Raw genomic sequence first — 24,120 nt, forward strand, 5'->3', positions numbered from 1 at the left:
CACACAAATAATCTGGTATAGACCCGGTATATTGCTGGGTCGACGCGGGTCACTGTGCGGTGTGAAAGGGGTCACTCTCCTGAATTCCCGGGTCGCCTGACCCGGTATTTCAACCCAGGAATAAAGAAGGGTTATTCCCGGAGTGAGCCAGTGGAGAAGTGCCCATGGCAACCAATCAGCACTGAAGTAACATCTATAATTTGCATACTATAAAATTATACAGAGCTGCTGGTTGATGGGGAAACTTCTCCACTGGCTCACTTCTCCGCTCTTATCACTGCTTAGTAAATGTCCCCCTTAAAGAGGTATCCTCACTTATCCGGTTTCTCAATTATCCAGGTTCAAGAAATGTTTGTCTCACTTACAGGGGTTCTCACTTATAGATATTCAAACAGGACACCCCTGTAAGTCCAGGTACAGGGTACTTTAGTTGGGTATCACATAGAGACTTGTCAAAACCTGTGCTAATCCCAGCTACAGGTTCTAAAGGTGGTCGTCTCATTTATAGATGTTACTAATGCCCCTTTCACACCGCACAAATAACCCGGGTCGACGCGGGTCGGCGTGCGGTGTGAAAGGGGCATTGCCGAAATAGCGGGTCGCCTGACCCGGCAATTCAACCTGGGTATAAAGCAGTGTTATACCCGGGTTGAATACCGGGTCAGTGGCTGCGTAAACGGGCTCCCGGGTCGATGCGACCCGGGACCCGTTTACTAGATAGGGAGAGGCAGCGCGGAGATGAGCTCATCTCCCAGCGCCGCCTCCACCTCCACCCCCGCCCCCTCGCTGCTTTGGCAACCCGCCCGGCTTATTGCCGGGTCGGGAAAGCCTGCAGCTGCTGCCAATGCTGTATCCCATCCGGGAAGGACCCGTTTCCAATTCCGAGGTGGGATCAGGCATTGGCAGTGTGAAAGGGGTATAAACTGCACTAATCTCACTTAAAGAGGTTCTAACATCAGTCGTCTCAGTTATAGAGGTGATTATTCTATTAATCCAGAAAAATCAGTCTCAGTTAAAGAGGTCTGACAGTCTCACTAACAGAGGTTTTCTGGTGCAAAAATGCCGGGACCTCACAATTAGTACCAGTAATAGAGGTTTCCCCACTTATCCAGGTTCGACTGTATCTGTTTCATAAACAGGGACGATGGCGCTGCGGCACACCAGTTTTGGGGGTGGGGCCAACTTGCCATATCATTGGTAACCCTGCTCTGGGTGCAGCATCCAGTATAAATATACCTATGTCCATACAGAAAAAAAGTCCTATCAGCCATTTTCTTAAAATGCAAACATCTGCTGAGGTAAGTTCAATTCCAAAGTTTGGTTCACAACTCAACCGAAAGCAAAAGTTCTATGACTGTAGGATGCAACCAAATACTTAGGATTTGTCTTACAACATATTAAAACAGATTTCTCTGTGATTTTTGTGAAATTGGGTATTTTATGCACCACTCCGACCCTCTATCCCCACTGTACATTCCCACACAGTGTGCTTTTGTTGATATTCCATTCCATGAGTACAAAAATAGATGTCTGTTTACCACCTTTGCACAGTAATACCATATGCTTGGAATCAGAACGCTGCAGGCAACGTCAAACCTGACACTTGTTATAAAGTATGTGTGCACCATTTCATTCACTTCCATTATCGCTATCAGCAACACGGTGCATTTATTACATTTTAAGAATGTATGCAAAATGTTTAAACAGCTTGTGTGTACAAAGTCTTACATAACAGGATTTGGGTTTTATAAATAAGGAACACAATGTGTGTTGGAACTAACAGCAGATAGATAGTACAGTACAAGAGTCCTGAGCACTAAAGGGGGGTACTCATGGAGCGATCGCTGCTTAAAATCTAAGCAATCTGACTAGATTGCTTAGATTTTAAGCAGCGATCACTCCGTGTGTACCCCTCACAGCGATAGCGATGCGCAGTCCCAATCTAGCAGGACGCTCACTTCACCCACTGGGAGAAATGAGCGGCCCCCCGTCTCCCCCGCACGCTCAGCACACATCGCGCTGTGCTGAGCGGGGGGAGAGATGTGTGCTGAGCAAACCGCTCAGCACACATCTCTCCCCAAATCAGCCGTGTATATGGGCCTTTACCGTAGAACGGTCATGATGGTGTATATTATTATTGTGATTGTTAACAATAAAATTTGATGTCAGATAAGGACCACTTGGCCCATCTAGTCTGCCCCTTTTCTGACCATAATGTTACCTCAAACCCTTTCTGATTCTTATGTCTTTGTAAGGATATCCTTATGTCTATCCCATGCATGTTTAAATTGCCCTCCTGTCGTAACCTCTACCACCTCTGATGGAAGGCTATTCCACTTGTCCACTTCACTTTTAGTAAAATAATTTTTCCTCATTTTCCCCCTGAACCTCCTCCCCTCCACTGTCAGTTCATGTCCTCGTGTTGTAACACTTCTCTTCCTTTGATGAATGTCTCCCTCCTGTACCTTGTTAAAACCCTTGATATATTTGAAAGTATCTATCATGTCCCCCCTTCAGAGTCGTTTCAATAGAGAAGGGGGCTCATGTGCATCACCGGGTGGGCCCCCTCCTCTGTGCGGTGCAGTAGTTTCCGACATTTGCCGGAGTCTACTATGCATGCGCAGGTCTCTGTTTACATGGCGCCTGCCATGTTCTAGAGACCAATTTAACTACTGCGCATGCACAGCAGCCATTCTGCCTGTGATTTTCTCAGTGATGTCAGCGCCCTGGACCCCGGAAAGGTAAGTATTCAAATATGGGTGCAGTGTGTGTGCGGTGTGGGCCCCCCCCCCCTGGACCCAGGGGCCCGTGTGCACTGCACACATTGCACCCATTATAGAAAGCCAATGCCCCCCTTCCCCTTCTCTAAAGGGACTTACTGCTTTCAATTTAGCTCTGTCACCTAAAGTACTACAAATCACAATATATAGCAGTGAACATACTTTTAACAGCTCTGTTGAGAAATACCACCAATTTCTGTTGTGAACTCAATAATTTTGAGCATTCAAAAGAATATAACACATAGATGAAATGTTAACTGTATACTGTATTTTCCATAAAAGCAGAACATTGTGCAGTCAGGTGACTATATAACAACATATAAATAAAGGAATTCTATTTGTAATTATTTCAATCACTTAAAAAAAGTGTGTAATAACTATACCCAGGAGTCACAGTCAATATACTATAATGCCATGTTAGGTAATATAGTGCAACTTTATATAACATCATTTTTAAAGATGAAATATACATTTAGCATGTATTAGAATTCGTAATAGCAAAATAAACTTATTTAGCTTTTGAACAAAAAAAATATAATTAAGTTTGTTCACTGTCAAAATTTAGACAACTTTATATACTATAGTTTGATCTGTATAATTTCAGAGTTCTTTGGTGCATTCTGTACATATAAACATTGACATAAATACTTTTTCAACGTTATATAGAGTAAAGCATGTGTGTAAACATTCGATGTATTGGATAATAATATCCAGAATAATGCCATATAATAGATTTTAGGGTAAAGGGTTTAAAAGACTATACAATGTAGTCAAGGAAAATAAATATTTTAACAATTTCTATCTACTTCTTGACGGCAAAAGTAAGGCAATACTGATATTGTGCTCAGCTAATTGTGGAATAATGTGTTGTAAATAAGAATAAATACATGTCAGATGTGACAATAGTGTAAAACATTCGTTTGGTCTCATCAAATCAGACTACTGTATGATAATCTCAGACAAAATGGATGCAGCAAGACTCAAGAACGACATATCCAAACATACTTTTTTTAACCACATCCTCAGAGCCGTAACAGGGAGACAGTGTGACCTGTGCCACTCCTTAAACTTGTGACATCATGATGTCACACCTAGGGAGTAGGGCCACCGGCTCTGGCAAGTAGAGCACTGCTTGGGTACTACCCTTGGACACTCCGGGCGGCTCTGAGGTAGCACTACCTGCTACAGGGTGCTGTTCCAGCCTCCCTGCAAGGTACATTCAGGTGCCGTGAAGCATTGACAGTGCTGCCCCCACCACCCTGCTTGCCATTACTATAACACATTGATTTCTCATAGCAAACTGTGCAAAACTTTGGTGATTTTTTGGGATCTCTGAAAGCTCTTTCACAAATACTGTAAAGAAGCAAATATGTTTATCCGCTTCTCATATGTGTCTTTCACAAAGATATCAATTTCCTGAACTGCTGAGTCAGGCAGAAAACAGCAGCAGTGAGCGCAGTGCACTGGCGAGACAGGAGTTTAAAATGCAAATCACGATTCTCTATCTCTGAAGCCCTCTTGGCGGCTTGAACAAACTGATGATAGGTGCATACCAGATCACGTAGATTTGTTTGGACATCCATTTGGCGTTTATTGCACCGCGCGCAACCGGAAAATTGAAGACATACTTCAGTCATGTGCAGAAGATCGATGAATGTTTCCATCACTGCCTGATACATCTCCTCTGATGACTGCTCTGATATAAGCACTTTCTGTGATGAAGTCATAATCTTACGAGAAACACTACAAAGGCAGGACTTTTGCTCGGCAAACAGGGAAGAACATCTGTCCTCAGGATGTATTTTATGTTTGTTTTTAAATTCCTCTAGTATTTTTTGCAGATCCAGTACACTATCTTGCAATTTGCCAAAGCCAGTTGGGGCCTCGTGTCTTCTGCTTCTTAAGAGATCAAGAGCTTCACAGTGTTCTGAGGAGGACATGTTGCTTTTAGTGATGTTTGTGAGATCGTGATTATTTTCCAGAAACAACGGGCTTCCTGATACAGGTGGAATTGTTCTAGGTAATGGTGACACAGTCCCACTAAAATCAATAATTTCATCTTCTATATCATTGTCCACAAGTCGAAAACAACTAGTGTAAGATAACTGGCAGCTGCAGTTTCCAATTTTGGGTATAATAGGGCTTTTCTGTTCTGAATCATAAGGATTCTGATATCCATTTTCTATACTTGATGCTTCAATGCTCATGAAATCTTTATGTGTTGTGTCAGTTAATCTTGGCCCGACTGAATGTGCTTCTGTAAAGTATTTATCTTTGTATTCTGGATACCTGTTATAACCTTCATTTGAGCTTAGCTTAGGATCCATTTCCTCTTTATTTTCATCATAATATAGTTTGTAAGTATCTAATAGTGTTTCAGAGGAACTTGGTGGCGCCAGAAGTTCTTTCCTACCAATGGAATGTCTCAGCATGTCAGGTGAATCAAATGATGCAAACTGGTCTGGCTCTTGGTTTATTAAGAGATGTACTTCCTCCTCACAAGGAGGCATTCTTGGTACTGTAGCAGTTCCATCTTTAAACGCATTAACAGAGCAGCTGGTGAAAAGACCCTTGAAATCAAAAAGTAAATCAGTAGCGTTTGAGAAACTAAACAGCTTTCGTGTCTTGGATGATTGTGGAGAATCTTGATTACAAATTGCTTCTTCATGTATAGTATCTTCTTCAGACTCTGTAGGGTCAGCTTTTTCTATATTGTGCATGGGTGGCACTGGGACATCTGACTGAGAAATGTACAGTAACATTCTGACAGTGGGATCAATGGAGGAAACTGAACCAATGTAGTCCTCAGAAATGTCATTCTCATCTTCATGTTCAAATATGTTTTTTAGTGTGGCCTTAATGTATTGCGCAGAGTTGTTTTCTATGTCCTCATCCTTCATACAACTTTCATTATCCTCATAAACTGGTATCTGGCAGAAGTTAGATACTCCATTCATAATAGTGTCGTCCAGTTGCAGTGATATTTCAGATGGACTAGCTCTGCCATTTTGTTCTATTATATTCCAATCAAGAGTGTTATCCACATTGGAACTTCCAAGTACATAATAGTTGCTATTCTGAGTTTGCTCTATCAATCCTGAGTCACTCCTGAAACGAATAGCTGATATGGAAGACAATACTGAATCAGACACTGATTTAGTCTCCATGGTATCAGGCTCCATCTCCATTAGGCTTGGAGAATGGGTTTTGTTTTTAGATTTCCCTATGGAATGGGCTTGGACGAGTTGTTTAGTTTCTAGTAGAGCTGGTTCACCCTCAATGTCTTTTAAGGAGGAAACTGTAGGAGAATGTGGCTCTACAAGCAAGTGGGACTGCTTCTCAAAGCAACACACATGGTCAGTAGTCTCTAGAGAGTTTGATGGCAACAAGGGAAATGTGACCTGAGAAGTGTAATCTGTCTGCAGGAAGGATCTTCTTTTCCTTAACATTTTTGCTGGCCTTTTCAAATAGTTTTCCATTTTGCATTTTTCGATGCAATTTTCCACTGATTGAACATGTGGCCCATCTAATGCTGCACTGTTTGGGTAAGCAAATGTTTTCTCTGATCTTAGTCCTGTAAAGTGAATGCACATGAAATGAAAACAGATAGAGTTAAGTCAAGAAATATAAAGTGATGGTTAATATAAAAGTACTCTGTATAAGGTTATAATGTTATTGCAGTAATAATATTACATTTGCAAGACAATGGTCATGTGCTTGAAATAACTGGAAATGTACTTAAATTCTTTATTATAATTCCTCTTTACTACACCTGTGCTGGTGATAATGTGTTCTGTACTAGTGGGCTGAACCTGCATTTATTAGTAAGTGCCCTTCTGCTGTGACATGCTTTGGACTCTGCTTCTTTCTGCCTGCCACTGACTTCGACCTGTTTATTGTGTATTTCTCTTGACCACTGCCAATCCTTGATCTCTGTCAGTCTTGTAATCTATGTCTAGACATTCAGGGCCATATGCAATTGCGGTCGAATTTCCGCAAATGTCGAAAAACGGGGCATTTTCAACAAAAAAAAACTGATTCGACAATGCAATACAGTACTTTTTGACAAAAAAACGTCCGTTTCAGATTCGACTTTTTGCAATTCGACATTTGTCAAATTCGACATGTCTGCAATGGTAAAAATGCGGCTTTTCGACAAAAGTATATTCAATTGAAGAATGTCGATTCTACAACAGTGCTTTTCGACAGTCATTTCGGCAAATTCAGTCCGCCTCATTTTGCTGGCGTGATCTAATAAAAATGTTTAAAAATATATTTTTTTTGTGTGTTTTTTTTATTGCTAATAGCATATCTATTTATATTAAAAGGGATTATCTACTTGGTTTGTCTATTTAGGAGCCACAAGTATTATTTAATAGATTTTTTAAAAGAATTTTTTTTTTTTTTACTGACTAAAATAATATGGAGCGATCAGAGCATGTTTTTCAGTGGGAACTGGTGGGAATGGGTTAAAAATCCTGAAAAAAAATGTGTGGGGTCCCCCCTCCTAAGCATAACCAGCCTCGGGCTCTTTGAGCCGGTCCTGGTTGTAAAAATACAGGGGGAAAAAATGAAAGGGGATCCCCCGTATTTTAACAACCAGCACCGGGCTCTGCGTCCGGTCCTGGTGCCAAAAATATGGGGGACAAAAGATGTAGGGGTCCCCCGTATTTTTCACACCAGCACCGGGCTCCACTAGCTAGAGAGATAATGTCACAGCCGAGGGACACTTTTATACCAGTCCCTGCGAAATCCCCAACTAGTCACCCCTGGCCGGGGTACCCTGGAGGAGTGGGGACCCCTTAAATCAAGGGGTCCCCACCCTCCAGCCACCCAAGGGCCAGGGTGAAGCCCGAGGCTGTCCCCCCCATCCAAGGGCGGCGGATGGGAGGCTGATAGCCAAGTGTAAAAAAAAAGAATATTGTTTTTTGTTGCAGAACTACAAGTTCCAGCAAGCCTCCCCGCAAGCTGGTACGTGGAAAACAACAAGTACCGGCATGCGGGGGAAAAACGGGCCCGCTGGTACCTGTAGTTCTACTGCAAAAAAATACCCAAATAAAAACAGTACACACACACCGTGATAGTATAACTTTATTACATACATGCCGACACACACATACTTACCTATGTTGACACGAGGCTCGGTTCTCTTCACCAGTAGAATCCACGGGTTACCTGTAAATAAAATTATACTCACAAAAATCCTGTGTAGATCTGTCCTCTTCTGTTTTGTAATCCACCTACTTGGCAAAATAATAAAACGCAAAACCCGATCCACGCACTGAAAGGGGTCCCATGGGACCCCTTAAAGTATAATAAGATTGTCTCCCCATACCAAAGTACGCAGAGGCCCACAGGCGCCATGTGAGCCCATACATACTATCCACAGAATAAAATGGGGAGTACCTAGTCCCAAACACGTCACCATAAAGACACATCATTGTTAAGTATAATCCAATAGGATATAAAACGTCTGCCAAACAGCCACAAAAAATAAAACCCACAAAAACAAACCACCCCTGTAACCCCCCACCCTGTATAGCCTACCCCCATCTCAGGTATACTTGGATCCCTAAAACCCCATCCCCTGCTCTATCTACCCTAACTAGCAACCCCCCCCCCCCCCCCCCCCCACACACACACACACTTTATTCCAAAAGGATAATAGGACTCGAAACTAATAGGAGCAAAAAACTAATGACCTTAAGCTAGGCTAAGTCCGGCTCTCCCACAGAAGGATACAGCGTTCCTCCCATATAGCATACTAAGCAGTATATAAACGCATAGTATAGATACTTAGATAGGAGAAGATTCAACCATAAATAAATAAAAAATATACAGGTAATAAAGATATACAAATAATAAAACAAAGATACTGATAACAAAGACGAGAATCAATCCGGCCAGGCCTCCATCGCGTACAATATCACAGTATCAGTCTCGTCTCTGGATATCCAAGGATAGACACATCGGGGCACAAAGTACTAAAGGATAAGTCCAGGAACCTCCCGCCAGCGCGGGGATGTCCCGAAAGGTATTTGAGGCATGGGAGAAACGGATCTGGAAATATCACCACCGGCAGCAAAGGTGTAGAACGGATCTTCAAAAAGCCCATAATGGAGTCCTGACACCCACGGACTGAGGCAATATCCATAACAGTTGGAATCACATCCCTCAAGAAGGAGAAATCCAGAAGCTGCGACGAGACGCCATGAGCGCAGACCGCAGTGACAGAATGCAAAGGTACAGCTACCACATCTCCGAGCTTCGTAAGGAGCCTCTACGTAGAGGCAAGGATTGCTTGAAGGATTTGCTGCACAGAATTAGCCATCGGTAAGTTGTGATTTCAAGCCAAACAGGAGGCCCGTGGCAAGATGGCGGCGGCTAGCACACCACCAGAGCCTACCAATAGACATAGAGCGGGAGCCAACAGCCAGATGACCACAGCAGCAGGGAATAACAAGGAGACACAGCCACAGCAGTAGTATTGTCACACTGGAAAGACCGCATCCATCACCCAAAAGGCGTGGGAGCAGACAGGGGATCCGTGCTGCAGCCGAAGAGGACAGCAACAAGATGGCGGCAGCCCGCGCCCAGCACGCCCCAAACACAGCAGCAGACAGGCGTATGTCGAGGAGAAGCCACTTGCAGGGGTTACACACGATCCTGGAGAACACAGCCGGGAGACAACCAAGAGGCAGCACTCAGGTATGTATAATGTCCCCGAACAGCCGCAGGAGCTGGAGACGAGACACCAAGCCGCAGTGTGAGAAGGCGCGGCTGCAGAGATCTCTGTAAAACTGACAAAAGGCACCACACAGGATCCCTCCCTGGAGCTCCTGGTGATCAGCAGACAATACACCACTGCAGAACCAAATCCAGGGGAGAAAACAGCTACAAAAACAGGATATATTCAAGGATATGAGCGGAAGAGCCGGCAAAAGCTCCCTTCACCTAGCTACTCCAGGCCACGCCCCGCAAACATGGGACCCCTTTCAGTGCGTGGATCGGGTTTTGCATTTTATTATTTTGCCAAGTATGTGGATTACAAGCAGAAGAGGACAGATCTACACAGGATTTTTGTGAGTATAATTTTATTTACAGGTACACCGTGATTTCTACTGGTGACGAGGACCGAGCCTCGTGTCAACATAGGTAAGTATGTGTGTATGTCGGTGTGCATGTATGTAATAAAGTTGTACTGTCACGGTGTGTGTGTACTGTTTTTATTTGGGTATTTTTTTTGCAGTAGAACTACAGGTACCAGCGGGCCCGTTTCCCCCCCGCATGCTGGTACTTGTGGTTCTCCAAGTACCAGCTTGCGGGGGAGGCTTGCTGGGACTTGTAGTTCTGCTACTAAAAACAATATTCTTTTTTTTTACACTTGGCTATCAGCCTCCCATCCGCCGCCCTTGGATGGGGGGGACAGCCTCGGGCTTCACCCCTGGCCCTTGGGTGGCTGGAGGAGGGGTCCCCACTCCTCCAGGGTACCCCGGCCAGGGGTGACTAGTTGGGGATTTAATACCATGGCCGCAGGGACCGGTATAAAAGTGTCCCCCAGCTGTGGCATTATCTCTCTAGCTAGTGGAGCCCGGTCCTGGTGTTAAAATTACGGGGGACCTCTACGTGTTTTGTCCCCCGTATTTTTTGCACCAGGAACGGATGCAGAGCCCGGTGCTGGTTGTTAAAATACGGGGGAACCCCTGTAATTTTCCCCCCCGTATTTTTACAACCAGGACCGGCTCAAAGAGCCCGAGGCTGGTTATGCTTAGGAGGGGGGACCCCACGCATTTTTTTTCAGGGTTTTTTAAACACTTTTGTGCCGTCCATGAAGTCGAATCCAGGACGCACACTATCGTCAATTGGTCCGTTTTTCGACAGCGGGACTGTCGAATCCGTTTTTTATTGAATATGTCGAATTCGGGTCCCGGCGGGAGGGTGTTTGACTGTCGAATTGTGTCGAATTAAAAAACGGTCGAATTCCAGCCGTAATTCGACTGCAATTGCCCCCAGAGACTGTCGTGCCTATTGTCCTGGCTTCCACAGAGTGAAAGGAGGCAGGTTGCTGCACGTAATGTTACAGTGCAGCACCCGGGACCTGTCACTAAGCAGGAGCCGACACTTTGGTGTCACCGCCCGGCAGGTGAAACCAATTTGCGGCCCGCATCCCCGGCACTCCCTTGTGACGCCACTGCATGAGGGATTCAGAGGGCTTGGGCAATCTGACAACATATGGAGCTATATTTTAGCACAAAAGTAGAGTTGTGGGAGGGCATATGTGACGTGGAAGTAGGACAAACATCACGTATAGAACTCCCCCTTTGTCAAATATACATCACCCCATTATCTCTTTGTCATGTGTGCCCAACAGCTCCCCCTCATTGTGACAATGGGAGGGTGGTTGTCATATGTGAAAAGGGAAAAGTGGGTGGGGTATGATATGTGGCAAGAGAAGAATGGGGAAGCATATGTGACAAAGAGATATAAGAGACCTAATGTGACCCAAGACTAGGGAAGAGCTGTATGCAGCAGATGAAAGTGACTATCAACTACATGTGAAAAATGCACTATGTGTATCATCATGTATTTCAGACTCGGTTGTTGGGTGGGGATCCACAGCATACTTATAGCCCAGGGACCCAGATCATATTTTGTCCACCATTGCGGGTCTCCATCTCTCTGCGGCGCATTAGGTCGTCGGGAACTTGGCACCTGCACCACATTCCTGGAGACTTCTCTACTGCACATGCACAAATGTCCAGGTCACCGCGCTATTTTCCCTGTGATTCTAGCTGCTGCTGAATCACCAATGCAGGACTCTGGAGGGGTAATTATTAGACATAGGTGCAGGGTATGCAGGATGGGCAAACCCTGCACCCATTATAGGTACGCCAATGGCTAGGTGCAATTTGCATAATGTTACTTGAAAGGGTCATTGAACCATTATTTACTATATATTTATAAATTACAAAAGTCTCTCCTCCACATATTGCATTGGATGTGGCCAAGTCTCCTCTAAGAAACTATATTATATTAATGCACATACAAAGAGTATATATGACATGGAAACTCTCTAGCCTGAGAACTAATTGAAACTGAACTTCCTTGTACATACATGTATGACAGAGACAAAAGAAGAATGGCAGTAAGAAGAATGGCAGTAAGAAGAATGGCAGTAAGCTATGCAGAGACACATGGAGTGGCTGTGGGCTAACACTGCTAAACATTTGACTCGACTGAAACTTCATTTTCAGAATTTGAGAGAATTGCTGGCATATTATGGATTAGAATTTACAAAGTGATGTTCTTGACAGCACCCATCACTTTTGTGTAAGATACTAATGGTGACCATTCAGCAATTGAGTGAATCATGTAAACATGATATATTTCCTCATCCTATTACTCAATACTGATTTAATTTAAAAGATTTATTTGTTCCTTAACTGTCTGACTCAGATATACAAACAGTTATTGCCCAAAATGCCCTAGCTGAAACACAAATGGCTAATAAATCATTATCCTAGAACAATACCAGACAGAATACTCACAAAGATATAGGAAAAATGTACTATATTGTTTCCACATTTATTTATGTACTTTAATGAATCCTTACCACTATAGCTTATATATCTATAAATCTTATAAATCTATTGAGTAAAATTATTTTGAGCACGTTATGACTTATGTCTTGGCTCTGGTTCGTTGGGATGGATGAGTGCCCCACTGCAAATTTCTAGGGGTCCCCCCTGTTTAATCTATATGGAACGACAAGGCAGGGATGGCCTCCACTGCTACTTTATACTCTTCACTGCCTATACACACCATGGATTAATTTGGATCATATGGTGCACATACACTTGTGAGATAATCGGTGCTAACCTTCGATTTCGACCGCATCTGTGAGAGAAATCGAAGGATTGTATGCACATTTAAGGTACCTTTCGACGCGATGCGCGGGCACGCCGGTCGAATCTCACGTCTCAAGATAGTATGTGCTGCACTTAATATTTATCGAATCGCAGTCCGATCGCATGTGTTTTTAAAACACATGCTATATATCACACTGCGATGTACGATGGGCACCCGCACGGCGGTGACATACCCATCATGTGATTACCATAAGATCTATCGCATGATCGCATGGTAATCCCTTTGGCAGTTCAGGTGAGATTTCATTGCACCTGAACTGCCGGTGCGATGCCCCGCGATGTCGCACAAGTGTATATACAGACCTCAAGATTAATCTTGCCTGCAAAATGCTTCAGTTTGTATGGTCAAATGTGCTGAAATACGAGGACTTTGATATCACAGTTATTGACAATCGGATACACCTGAGTGAGCCAGTGAATGAGTGAGTTACCTCCTTAGATATTATGTATGCTGTAACACTATTTAATAACAATTTGAGATATATAAGCCTCTATCACATATCATTCATATGTAGTAGAAGACGTCAAGAGTGGGTGGGGAATGGTATTCCATATTTCAATAGATATTATTTGACCTAATAATATAAACAGATTAACTCCTGGATATTGGCATTATATTGGCATTATCATTACAGTAATTATTATTCGCATTTATTTATAAGATGCCACAAAGTTTTGCAGAACACATTAACGTTTTAACCCCAATTAACTTGCGTAAAGCATTTATCTCAAATCTGGTCTACAGTATCTATACCTGCAAACTGCAAATCAATCCAACTTCCCCCAATACCTTGCTCTGAGGTAGCTTCCTCCATCCTTGCTCTGAGGAAGCTTCCCTTTCCTTGCTCTGAGGTAGCTTCCCCATCCCTGCTCTGAGGTAGCTTCCCCCCTGCTCTGAGGAAGCTTCCCTTTCCTTGCTCTGAGGTAGCTTCCCCATCCCTGCTCTGAGGTAGCTTCCCTTTCCTTGCTCTGAGGTAGCTTCCCCATCCCTGCTCTGAGGTAGCGCCCTCCATCCTGCTCTGAGGTAGTTTCCCCCATCCTTGCTCTGAGGTAGCTTTCCTTGCTCTGAGGTAGCTTCCCTATCCTTGCTCTGAGGTAGCTTCCCTTTCCTTGCTCTGAGGTAGCTTCCCCATCCCCTCTCTGAGGTAGCGTGTCCTCCGTCCTGCTCTGAGGTAGCTTCCTCCATCCTTGCTCTGAGGTAATATCCCCCATCCTTGCTCAGAGGCAGATTCCCCCATCCTTGCTCTGAGGTAACTTTCCCCATCCTTGTCCTGATGTAGCTTCCCCATTCTTGCTCTGATGTAGCTTCTCCATCCTTGCTCTGAGATAGCTTCCCCCATCCATGCTCCGAGGTAGCTTCCCCATTCTTGCTCTGATGTAGCTTCCCCATCCTTGCTCTGAGGTAGCTTCTCCCTTCTCTGCCCTGAGGTAGCTTCTCCCATCCTTGCTCTGAGGTAGCTTCCCCCATCCTTTCTCTGAGGTCACTTTCCCCATCGTTCCTCTTCGGTAACTTCCCATCCTTGCTCTGATGTAGCTTTCCCCATCCTTGCTCTGAGGTACCTTCCCCAATCCTTGCTTTTAGGCACCTTCCCCCATCCTTGGTCTGTGGTAGCTTCCCCCATCATTGCTGTGAGGTAACATCCCCATCCTTGCACTGAGGTAGCTACCCCCATCCTTGCTATGAGGTGACATCCCCAATCCTTGCTTTGAGATACTTTCCCCCATCCTTGCTCTGAGGTAGCTTTCCCTATTTTTGCCCTAAGGTAACATCCCCATCTTTGCTCAGAGGTAGCTTCCCCCATCCTTGCTCTGAGGTAACATCTCCATCCTTACTCTGAGGTAACTTCTTCAATCCTTGCTCTGTAGCTTCCCCCATCCATGCTCCGAGGTAGCTTCCCCTATTCTCGCTCTAATGTAGCTTTCCCATCCTTGCTCTGAGGTAGCTTCCCCCTTCCTTGCCATGAGGTAGCTTCTCCCATTCTTGCTCTGAGATAGCTTCCCCCATCCTTGCTCTGAGGTCGCTTTCCCCATCCTTGCTATGATGTTGCTTTCCCCATCCTTGCTTTGAGGTACCTTCCCCAAGCCTTGCTTTAAGTCACCTTTCCCCATCCTTGCTCTGAGGTAGCTTCCCCCATCCTTGCTGTGAGGTAACATCTCCATCCTTGCTCTGAGGTAGCTTCCCCCATCCTTGCTCTGAGGTAGATTCCCCCATCCTTGTTTTGAGCTACCTTCCCCCATCTTTGCTCCGAGGCAGCTTCCCCCATCCTTGCTCTGAGGTAATATCTCCATCCTTACTCTGAGGTAGCTTCCCCCATCCTTGCGCTGATATAGCTAGCCCATCCTTGCTCTGAGGTAGCTTATGGATATCTCATAGAGGCACTATATATAAAAGTGTGACCCTACCTCAGTGTTCATACCTATATAGTATTTGATTTGTTCACTGCTAGCCTCTTTCTGGTTTTAAGAAGCTGCATTATACTGACCACACACAATCACAATATTAAACTACTGCAGATATGTCTTCATACACCTATCCTTTTTGTGCCATATTGCACGATGTCTGCTGTGATTCCTGTATGTTGCACTTTTTACTTAATTTTGCTGCTTAGGCACTTAGGATTACTATATTTGTGTAAAATAATTAGTATAAAGGAGAAGATAAAGCATAATGATGCATGGCACAGGTCACTTACTGTACATAGGGGGTCATTTCGAGTTGATTGACATGAAGTGGGCGTTACTGGGTGTCAACTGACCGTTTTCAGGGAGTGTTCGGAAAAACGCAGGCGCGGCTGGACGAACGCTGGGCGGGTTTGTGACGTCAAAACAGGAACTGAACAGTCTGAAGTGATCGCAAGCGCTGAGTAGGTTTTGAGCTACTCTAAAACTGCACAAAAAAACTTTGTAGCCGCTCTGCGATACAACCGTTCGCACTTCTGCTAAGCTAAAATACACTCCCAGTGGGCGGCGGCATAGTGTTTGCATGGCTGCTAAAAGCTGCTAGCGAGCGATCAACTCGGAATGACCCCCATAGTTCCTGTCTTTTGCCTTTTTATTCTAGATTATGAACTTTTTCCTCCATTTTACTACTATTCCTCCATTTTTGTGTCTGAGTTTGCTTATAGTTTACTAGGTTCTAAAGATTAGTATTCTGGTGCGTCTAAGTTGCAAAGTATATGGCACATCTGGATACATCTACAACCCATTATAGTGTTACTATTGGGCAGTCCAATGCGCTCTATAACAACTGATACATAAATTGTAGATATTTTGCTTAAACTGTGTGGTTATATGTTTATTTATACAGTCTGATTATTGAATGTGCATGCTGTGTATAAACCATATATATATATATATATATATATATATATATATATATATATATATAAAAATGCTCGGCTCCGGCACTCCTGCTACATTAGCTTGCTGAGGTGCCTTCCTTGTGGGGCAATCCCACACAGATATGCAAACAGGATTAAAGGCGGCACTCAAAGACTTGCACAAGTAGTGAAAAAAGCATCAATGCAGGGATGCTGTTTTAATTCGTGTTACGTTTCGGGGACGTATCCCCTTCCTCAGACAGTGATACAGTGCATCGATACAAGTATAAATACATAAATCAATTAATGCCACTTACCCCCCTTCCATGACTCCCAGCTGCGTGCATCACGGTGTTCCAAACCTCCCCCGTCCCACACTTCCGGTCTCTGCGTCACAGCAGGTCAGGAAGTGACGTACATGGGCCGGTTGGTTGCCATGATGACGCGCCGTGAGCTGTCACATAGAGAGCAAAGAAACATAAACAATAAATGAATTTAAAACATCTAGATACTAGATAAATATACTACACATTATAAAACAACAATTCTGTGACATACCTTCAAAAACATAGACATACATACAAATTGCGCTAAACATAAGCTAGAGTATGCCTGATAAGCAAAACAATATAACAATAAAAAGTGCAATGTGCTAGTACAATACATACACTGGACAGTGTGGCACCCAAACCTGGGATGTGACCAAATATCACGCAAAGATTTTTTATATATATACTTTCTTTCACCTTGTAAGTATTTACTAAAGTTTAGAGCAGTTACCACCATATCTCGCACCCTTGCCTGTAGCAAAACAACCTTTTATATAGGCCCCTATGGGGGAGCTGTTAAATACATACTATGACTGTGCCTTCTGCTGAAATGATAAACTGATCATGACTACAAGTATACCACTAGTCATTTACCCACCTCATATCACCCACTTACAAGAAATTGATGAGCCCCAAGGATTCATTCAATCACCTTGGTGCCATGCAATCCAGTTTGAAAATCCATTTGGACTCTAATTGGAGCAATCTCTTGCCCCTATCACCGCCACGTATAAAGGCAGGGACGTGGTCCACTGCTTTATACCTAAGGCTGGCCAGATTATGTCGCTGTGAGGCAAAATGACGGGCTACCGGCTGATCATTTGTGCCTGATTCTAATGCTGCCCGTATAGTGGACCTATGCTGTGTAAGTCTCACTTTGAGCTGACATTCGGTTTTTCCAACATAGTATAGCCCGCAGGGGCATACTATGACATAGATTACGAACCTTGTGGTACATGTTATTGGCCACATGATTTTAAGCAGCTTGCCTGTCTGTGGGTGCGGTATGGTATCGCCAGTGAGCATGAAGGAACAAGTTGTACATCCTAAGCATATGACACACCCGTTCTTTCTACTTAGAAAGTTTCTGGGTGCTCTTGATTGACAAAAGCCTGTTACATCAGTTTTGACAATCATGTCTTTAATATTTCTGCTGCGGGTGTAGCTGGGCATCAATCTATGGTTATGGAAACATTTCAGATCTGGATCTGAAGTTACCATTTGCCAAAGATTCCTCACCTGTCTAGATATCACAGTGCTACTAGTATTATATTCATTAACCCAGGGTGTAACGGCTTTAGCTGGATCTTTAGCTTTCCTCCTGTTTTTCTGTGTGACAGTGTGTTTGGCCTTCTCGCATGCTATGTTCAGCTCGGCCTTGGAGTATCCTCTGTCGCAAAAATTATTAACCATTTCTCTCAATTGTATATCCCGCATAACCGGGTCTGAGTTGTTTCTACATACCCTTAGAAACTGAGAGTATGGCAGACTGCGTATAATGGCCTTGGGATGAAAACTATCTGCGTGGAGGATTGTATTCCTCTCAGTGGGTTTTTTTGTATAGAGAGGTAAGTATCTTGCCGTCCCTTAGTTGAATCAGTACATCAAGATAACATACCTCGGTTTTACTGGCAGTGAGAGTAAGTTTGATGGGGCTGCTGGACTGATTCTGTCTATCAATAATCTCTGTGAGCCTAGTCAGATCTATATTCCATAAGATTAGGAGATCATCAATATATCTTTAGTATAATAACATGGCCCCTGATGTTTCCACATTTTCAAAGAACAAGCCCCTCTCTACCTCCTACATGTAGCAATTAGCGAAAGATGGAGCCACCGGCGAACCCATAGAGCAACCGGTCAGTTGTTTAAAAAACCGCCCATTAAATAGGAAAAAGTTATGATCCAATGTGAATGCCAGTAGCTCCATGAAAAAAACAATATCAGGACCCTCATGTAACTTATTACCAGTAATGAGACGTGCAACTGATGCCAACCCCGCCTGATGCAGGATGCATGTATACAAGCTGGCAACATCCAGTGTTACCAGCATCGCATCGCTGGGGACCTGCTCTATCAATGCCAATTTTTCAAGCAACATGCCGGAATCTTTAAGGTACGTAAATATATCCTGTACACAGGGTTGTAAGTAATGATCCAAGAAAATGGCAATAGGCTCACACAGAGACCCCCGGGCAGAGATGATAGGTCTCCCCGGGGGCCTCTGTGCGTCCTTGTGGATCTTAGGTAGGGTGTACAGAAGGGGCACGACCGGCCACTTGGTGGTCAGTTTGTCGGCCGGTCGTGCCCCTTCTGTACACCCTACCTAAGATCCACAAGGACGCACAGAGGCCCCCGGGGAGACCTATCATCTCTGCCCGGGGGTCTCTGTGTGAGCCTATTGCCATTTTCTTGGATCATTACTTACAACCCTGTGTACAGGATATATTTACGTACCTTAAAGATTCCGGCATGTTGCTTGAAAACTTGGCATTGATAGAGCAGGTCCCCAGCGATGCGATGCTGGTAACACTGGATGTTGCCAGCTTGTATACATGCATCCCGCATCAGGCGGGGTTGGCATCAGTTGCACGTCTCATTACTGGTAATAAGTTATATGAGGGTCCTGATATTGTTTTTTTCATGGAGCTACTGGCATTCACATTGGATCATAACTTTTTCCTATTTAATGGGCGGTTTTTTAAACAACTGACCGGTTGCTCTATGGGTTCGCCGGTGGCTCCATCTTTCGCTAATTGCTACATGTGGGAGGTAGAGAGGGGCTTGTTCTTTGAAAATGTGGAAACATCAGGGGCCATGTTATTATACTAAAGATATATTGATGATCTCCTAATCTTATGGAATATAGATCTGACTAGGCTCACAGAGATTATTGATAGACAGAATCAGTCCAGCAGCCCCATCAAACTTACTCTCACTGCCAGTAAAACCGAGGTATGTTATCTTGATGTACTGATTCAACTAAGGGACGGCAAGATACTTACATCTCTATACAAAAAACCCACTGATAGGAATACAATCCTCCACGCAGATAGTTTTCATCCCAAGGCCATTATACGCAGTCTGCCATACTCTCAGTTTCTAAGGGTATGTAGAAACAACTCAGACCCGGTTATGCGGGATATACAATTGAGAGAAATGGTTAATAATTTTTGCGACAGAGGATACTCCAAGGCCGAGCTGAACATAGCATGCGAGAAGGCCAAACACACTGTCACACAGAAAAACAGGAGGAAAGCTAAAGATCCAGTTAAAGCCGTTACACCTTGGGTTAATGAATATAATACTAGTAGCACTGTGATATCTAGACAGGTGAGGAATCTTTGGCAAATGGTAACTTCAGATCCAGATCTGAAATGTTTCCATAACCATAGATTGATGCCCAGCTACACCCGCAGCAGAAATATTAAAGACATGATTGTCAAAACTGATGTAACAGGCTTTTGTCAATCAAGAGCACCCAGAAACTTTCTAAGTAGAAAGAACGGGTGTGTCAAATGCTTAGGATGTACAACTTGTTCCTTCATGCTCACTGGCGATACCATACCGCACCCACAGACCGGCAAGCTGCTTAAAATCATGTGGCCATTAACATGTACCACAAGGTTCGTAATCTATGTCATAGTATGCCCCTGCGGGCTATACTATGTTGGAAAAACCGAATGTCAGCTCAAAGTGAGACTTACACAGCATAGGTCCACTATACGGGCAGCATTAGAATCAGGCACAAGTGATCAGCCGGTAGCCCGTCATTTTGCCTCACAGCGACATAATCTGGCCAGCCTTAGGTATAAAGCAGTGGACCACGTCCCTGCCTATATACGTGGCGGTGATAGAGGCAAGAGATTGCTCCAATTAGAATCCAAATGGATTTTCAAACTGGATTGCATGGCACCAAGGGGATTGAATGAATCCTTGGGGCTCATCAATTTCTTGTAAGTGGGTGATATGAGGTGGGTAAATGACTAGTGGTATACTTGTAGTCATGATCAGTTTACCATTTCAGCAGAAGGCACAGTCATAGTATGTATTTAACAGCTCCCCCATAGGGGCCTATGTGAAAGGTTGTTTTGCTACAGGCAAGGGTGCGATATATGGTGGTAACTGCTCTAAACTTTAGTAAATACTTACAAGGTGAAAGAAAGTATATATATAAAAAATCTTTGCGTGATATTTGGTCACATCCCAGGTTTGGGTGCCACACTGTCCAGTGTATGTATTGTACTAGCACATTGCACTTTTTATTGTTATATTGTTTTGCTTATCAGGCATACTCTAGCTTATGTTTAGCGCAATTTGTATGTATGTCTATGTTTTTGAAGGTATGTCACAGAATTGTTGTTTTATAATGTGTAGTATATTTATCTAGTATCTAGATGTTTTAAATTCATTTATTGTTTATGTTTCTTTGCTCTCTATGTGACAGCTCACGGCGCGTCGTCATGGCAACCGACCGGCCCATGTACGTCACTTCCTGACCTGCTGTGACGCAGAGACCGGAAGTGTGGGATGGGGGAGGTTTGGAACACCGTGATGCACGCAGCTGGGAGTCATGGAAGGGGGGTAAGTGGCATTAATTGATTTATGTATTTATACTTGTATCGATGCACTGTATCACTGTCTGAGGAAGGGGATACGTCCCCGAAACGTAACACGAATTAAAACAGCATCCCTGCATTGATGCTTTTTTCACTACTTGTGCAAGTCTTTGAGTGCCGCCTTTAATCCTGTTTGTATATATATATATATATATATATATATATATATATATATTGATACACACACACACAAATCATGGCAACACTCAAGTCGTCTCTCGACATTGAACGACTTACAAACTATAAGAGTCTTTCTATTCAAGGCCCATGACAAATGTTTGGATGGAGTGCCGCCTTGAATTGTGTGTGTGTGTGTGTGTGTGTGTGTGTGTGTGTGTGTGTGTGTATATATATATATATATATATCAAACAAATACTCTCCCTCTGCGCTAACTGGTATACTTAGTAAGGACTGTCACCTTAAATAAAACCAGGGGAAATTTAATAAAGGCAGCCTGATTCAACTAAGTCCCCTGTTAGACGGAACTAGAAATAGAAATATACAACAATAGGAGAATCGGCGCCAGGGGGTCGTATCAACACCCAATTTTTTAACCCTTGAATGGTTAACGATGTTTAAAACAAAGTAATAACATGTTCCAACATATAAAATTTATTAAGAGACATAATAACTTCAAAATCAATATTGATACAGAAGAGATGTGTTATTCCACACTTTAAGCAGTATGACTCTTAGCGTTGAATACAATTGTAGGTGATTAACCCAGGTGATTGACCCAGGGGTTATCTGTATTGTGATGTTATCTCCGAACCAACTATAAGGAGAAGGAGGAGACTGTTGTCAATCACCTACAATTGTATTCAACGCTAAGAGTCATACTGCTTAAAGTGTGGAATAACACATCTCCTCTGTATCAATATTGATTTTGAAGTTATTATGTCTTTTAATAAATTTTATATGTTGGAACATGTTATTACTTTGTTTTAAACATCGTTAACCATTCAAGGGTTAAAAAATTGGGTGTTGATACGACCCCCTGGCGCCGATTCTCCTATTGTTGTATATATATATATATATATATATATATATATAATCAGTCTGTCAACTTAAAAAGTAAATTTCATTTTACTGTGTCAGTTATGCCTCTATGCCACATATCAGAATAACAGGGTCAGGTGCAACTTTACCAATGAATCTGAAATGACAATATGTGTAGGATATTTAATATTTTACCTGGAAAGCTTAGTGTGGGTGTGAATCTGTCCGTAGCATCAAAAAACTCTTCTTCAGAACTACTGTCACCAAAACCAGGTGGGGGATCAAGGATCAGACTCTCCACTTCATCATTCCTTCCTCGGCTACAACCTTTCTTCTTTAGCTTAACTTGTGCTATAAGATCTTTGACACAGTTGCTCTCTGGGCTACTAGGGATGTTCCTGTCTACACTGCTGGCAGGGGAGACATTTGAGCACAGACTGTAGTATTCCATCATATTGCTTTCTGCAAGCTGACATCCAAAGAAGCCATGCAGGTCATTGTTTTCTCTGTTCTCAACCTCTCTCGGAGATCTAGCATGCTCCTTGTCATCTGTGTCAGGATCTTCTCTTCTGTTAGTCAGCTGCAAAAAACACAGTAATGGGTCTGATTCATGGCATCCATCTCCCTTGCATTTCATTTCTGTATTATCAGTGAAAACACACTGGTCTTCTGTAGACACATCTTTCAAAATTGGATTATAAAACTGAAAGAACTCTGGCCTACTAGAAGAACATGCTTCTAGGTCATCTTCTTCCAGAGCATCAATGGAGTCACTGGACCAGCTGATTTTGTAACCCTGGCTTTCTGTGTTAGCTGAGTCAGAGGCTTCAGAAATGCTGTCTCTGTCATTGCATACACCATCACAGTGACCTCTCTCTTGAACATCAGTTTCTTTCTTGTCTTCCTTTTCTTTCAATGGGCACATGTTTTCTCTATCCTTGTCATCTTCTTCTTCTTCTTCCTCCTCCTCTTCATCATGCAAAGGTTTCAAGCAGTGGTACTTTAGAAACTGTATATCTGATGAGAGGTCTAGGGAAGAATCAACTTCTGAAGACTCTTCTGAATCACTGCAAGCTCTGGATTCATATCCTAAGAGTAAAATGTAACAAAGGTAATAAAAACATTCAGTGTTTCAGCCAAAACAAATAGTATAATTAAAAGGATTGTGATTTTTTACATTCTTCTAATAACTGTAACCCATGCCCAGCCGCACCCCCCTACCTCCCCACCCCCTTCCCCCACACACACACAACCTCTCTCTATGTAGGAAACAGGGTGTAGGGCTATGGGGCAGTAATGTCGCTGCCCCATGGCACCTGCATGTGGTTTGCAGGGTGCCTGAATCCACAAGCCCTGCAGCTAGTAGCGGTATTGCAGTGCCACCTTACAACTTGTAGAGCTACAGGACACTCTTGCCCCTAGGTGTGACATCAGGACATCATGAGTTTAGAGGGTGGGACCAGCATAGGGCGCACTGCTGCCTTTTGCAACGTTCGCAAATAGACCTATTACATATATCTGGAATGCTGCAATACACAACACTGATGGAGACATACTTCTATAACCATGTCTGCTGAAATCTTGTGACTAAAATCTCTTCAGTGAGACAATACTGTCACTTTAGTTAAACTATATCCTGCAAAAGTCTGTATTTTAATTGATCTTTTCTCATAATTATACTTTATAACATATAAACATATATTTATAAAATTGCTGTTTTCAATACTTAAATGTTAGCCCATCTTTTGAAAAAAATAAGGCGAATTGTACACATCATGCCCTCTTGTTTATAGGTTTCCTTACCTTCTTCTGCAGATATCCGATGATAAAGGTTATTCCCCGGCCACTCAAATATGGGTGCATCAGAACTCACAAACAACTTGCAATAGCCAGAAATGAGACACGCAATGTCCTTCGCACTACTTGACTCCAATAGCAGAGATAGTGGCTTGATAAAACAAAATATATTGTTGGCGCAACAAAAAACATCAATTAAACACCTAAAAAAATTTACAAACAGAAAGGCACTCAAATGTTAGACAGCTATATTTCTACACTGCAATTTAGATTTTCATTTGGACACGCCCCACCCAAATCTAAATCTCTCTGCACATGTTACATTTACTCCACTTACTGTGCAACC

The 24,120-nt window shown here is 43.2% G+C and overlaps 1 protein-coding gene across 2 annotated transcripts in view; it reads right to left on the bottom strand.

The window, feature by feature from the left end:
• Positions 1 to 3,261: 3,261 nt before the first annotated feature.
• Positions 3,262 to 24,120, bottom strand: part of FRMPD1 (FERM and PDZ domain containing 1) — a 371,129-nt gene continuing 350,270 nt past the window's right edge. For both annotated transcript variants that reach the window (XM_063914260.1, XM_063914259.1), the window contains exons 14-16: positions 23,781 to 23,925; positions 22,173 to 23,066; positions 3,262 to 6,354 (exon numbers count right to left, since the gene is read on the bottom strand). In XM_063914260.1, the coding sequence (XP_063770330.1) occupies positions 4,178 to 6,354; positions 22,173 to 23,066; positions 23,781 to 23,925 (3,216 nt within the window). In that variant the 3' untranslated portion in view covers positions 3,262 to 4,177. The remainder of the gene's footprint in view (positions 6,355 to 22,172; positions 23,067 to 23,780; positions 23,926 to 24,120) is intronic.

This window comes from Pseudophryne corroboree, chromosome 1 (genome assembly GCF_028390025.1).
Source record: "Pseudophryne corroboree isolate aPseCor3 chromosome 1, aPseCor3.hap2, whole genome shotgun sequence".
In the NCBI taxonomy this organism is placed as follows: Eukaryota; Metazoa; Chordata; class Amphibia; order Anura; family Myobatrachidae; genus Pseudophryne; species Pseudophryne corroboree.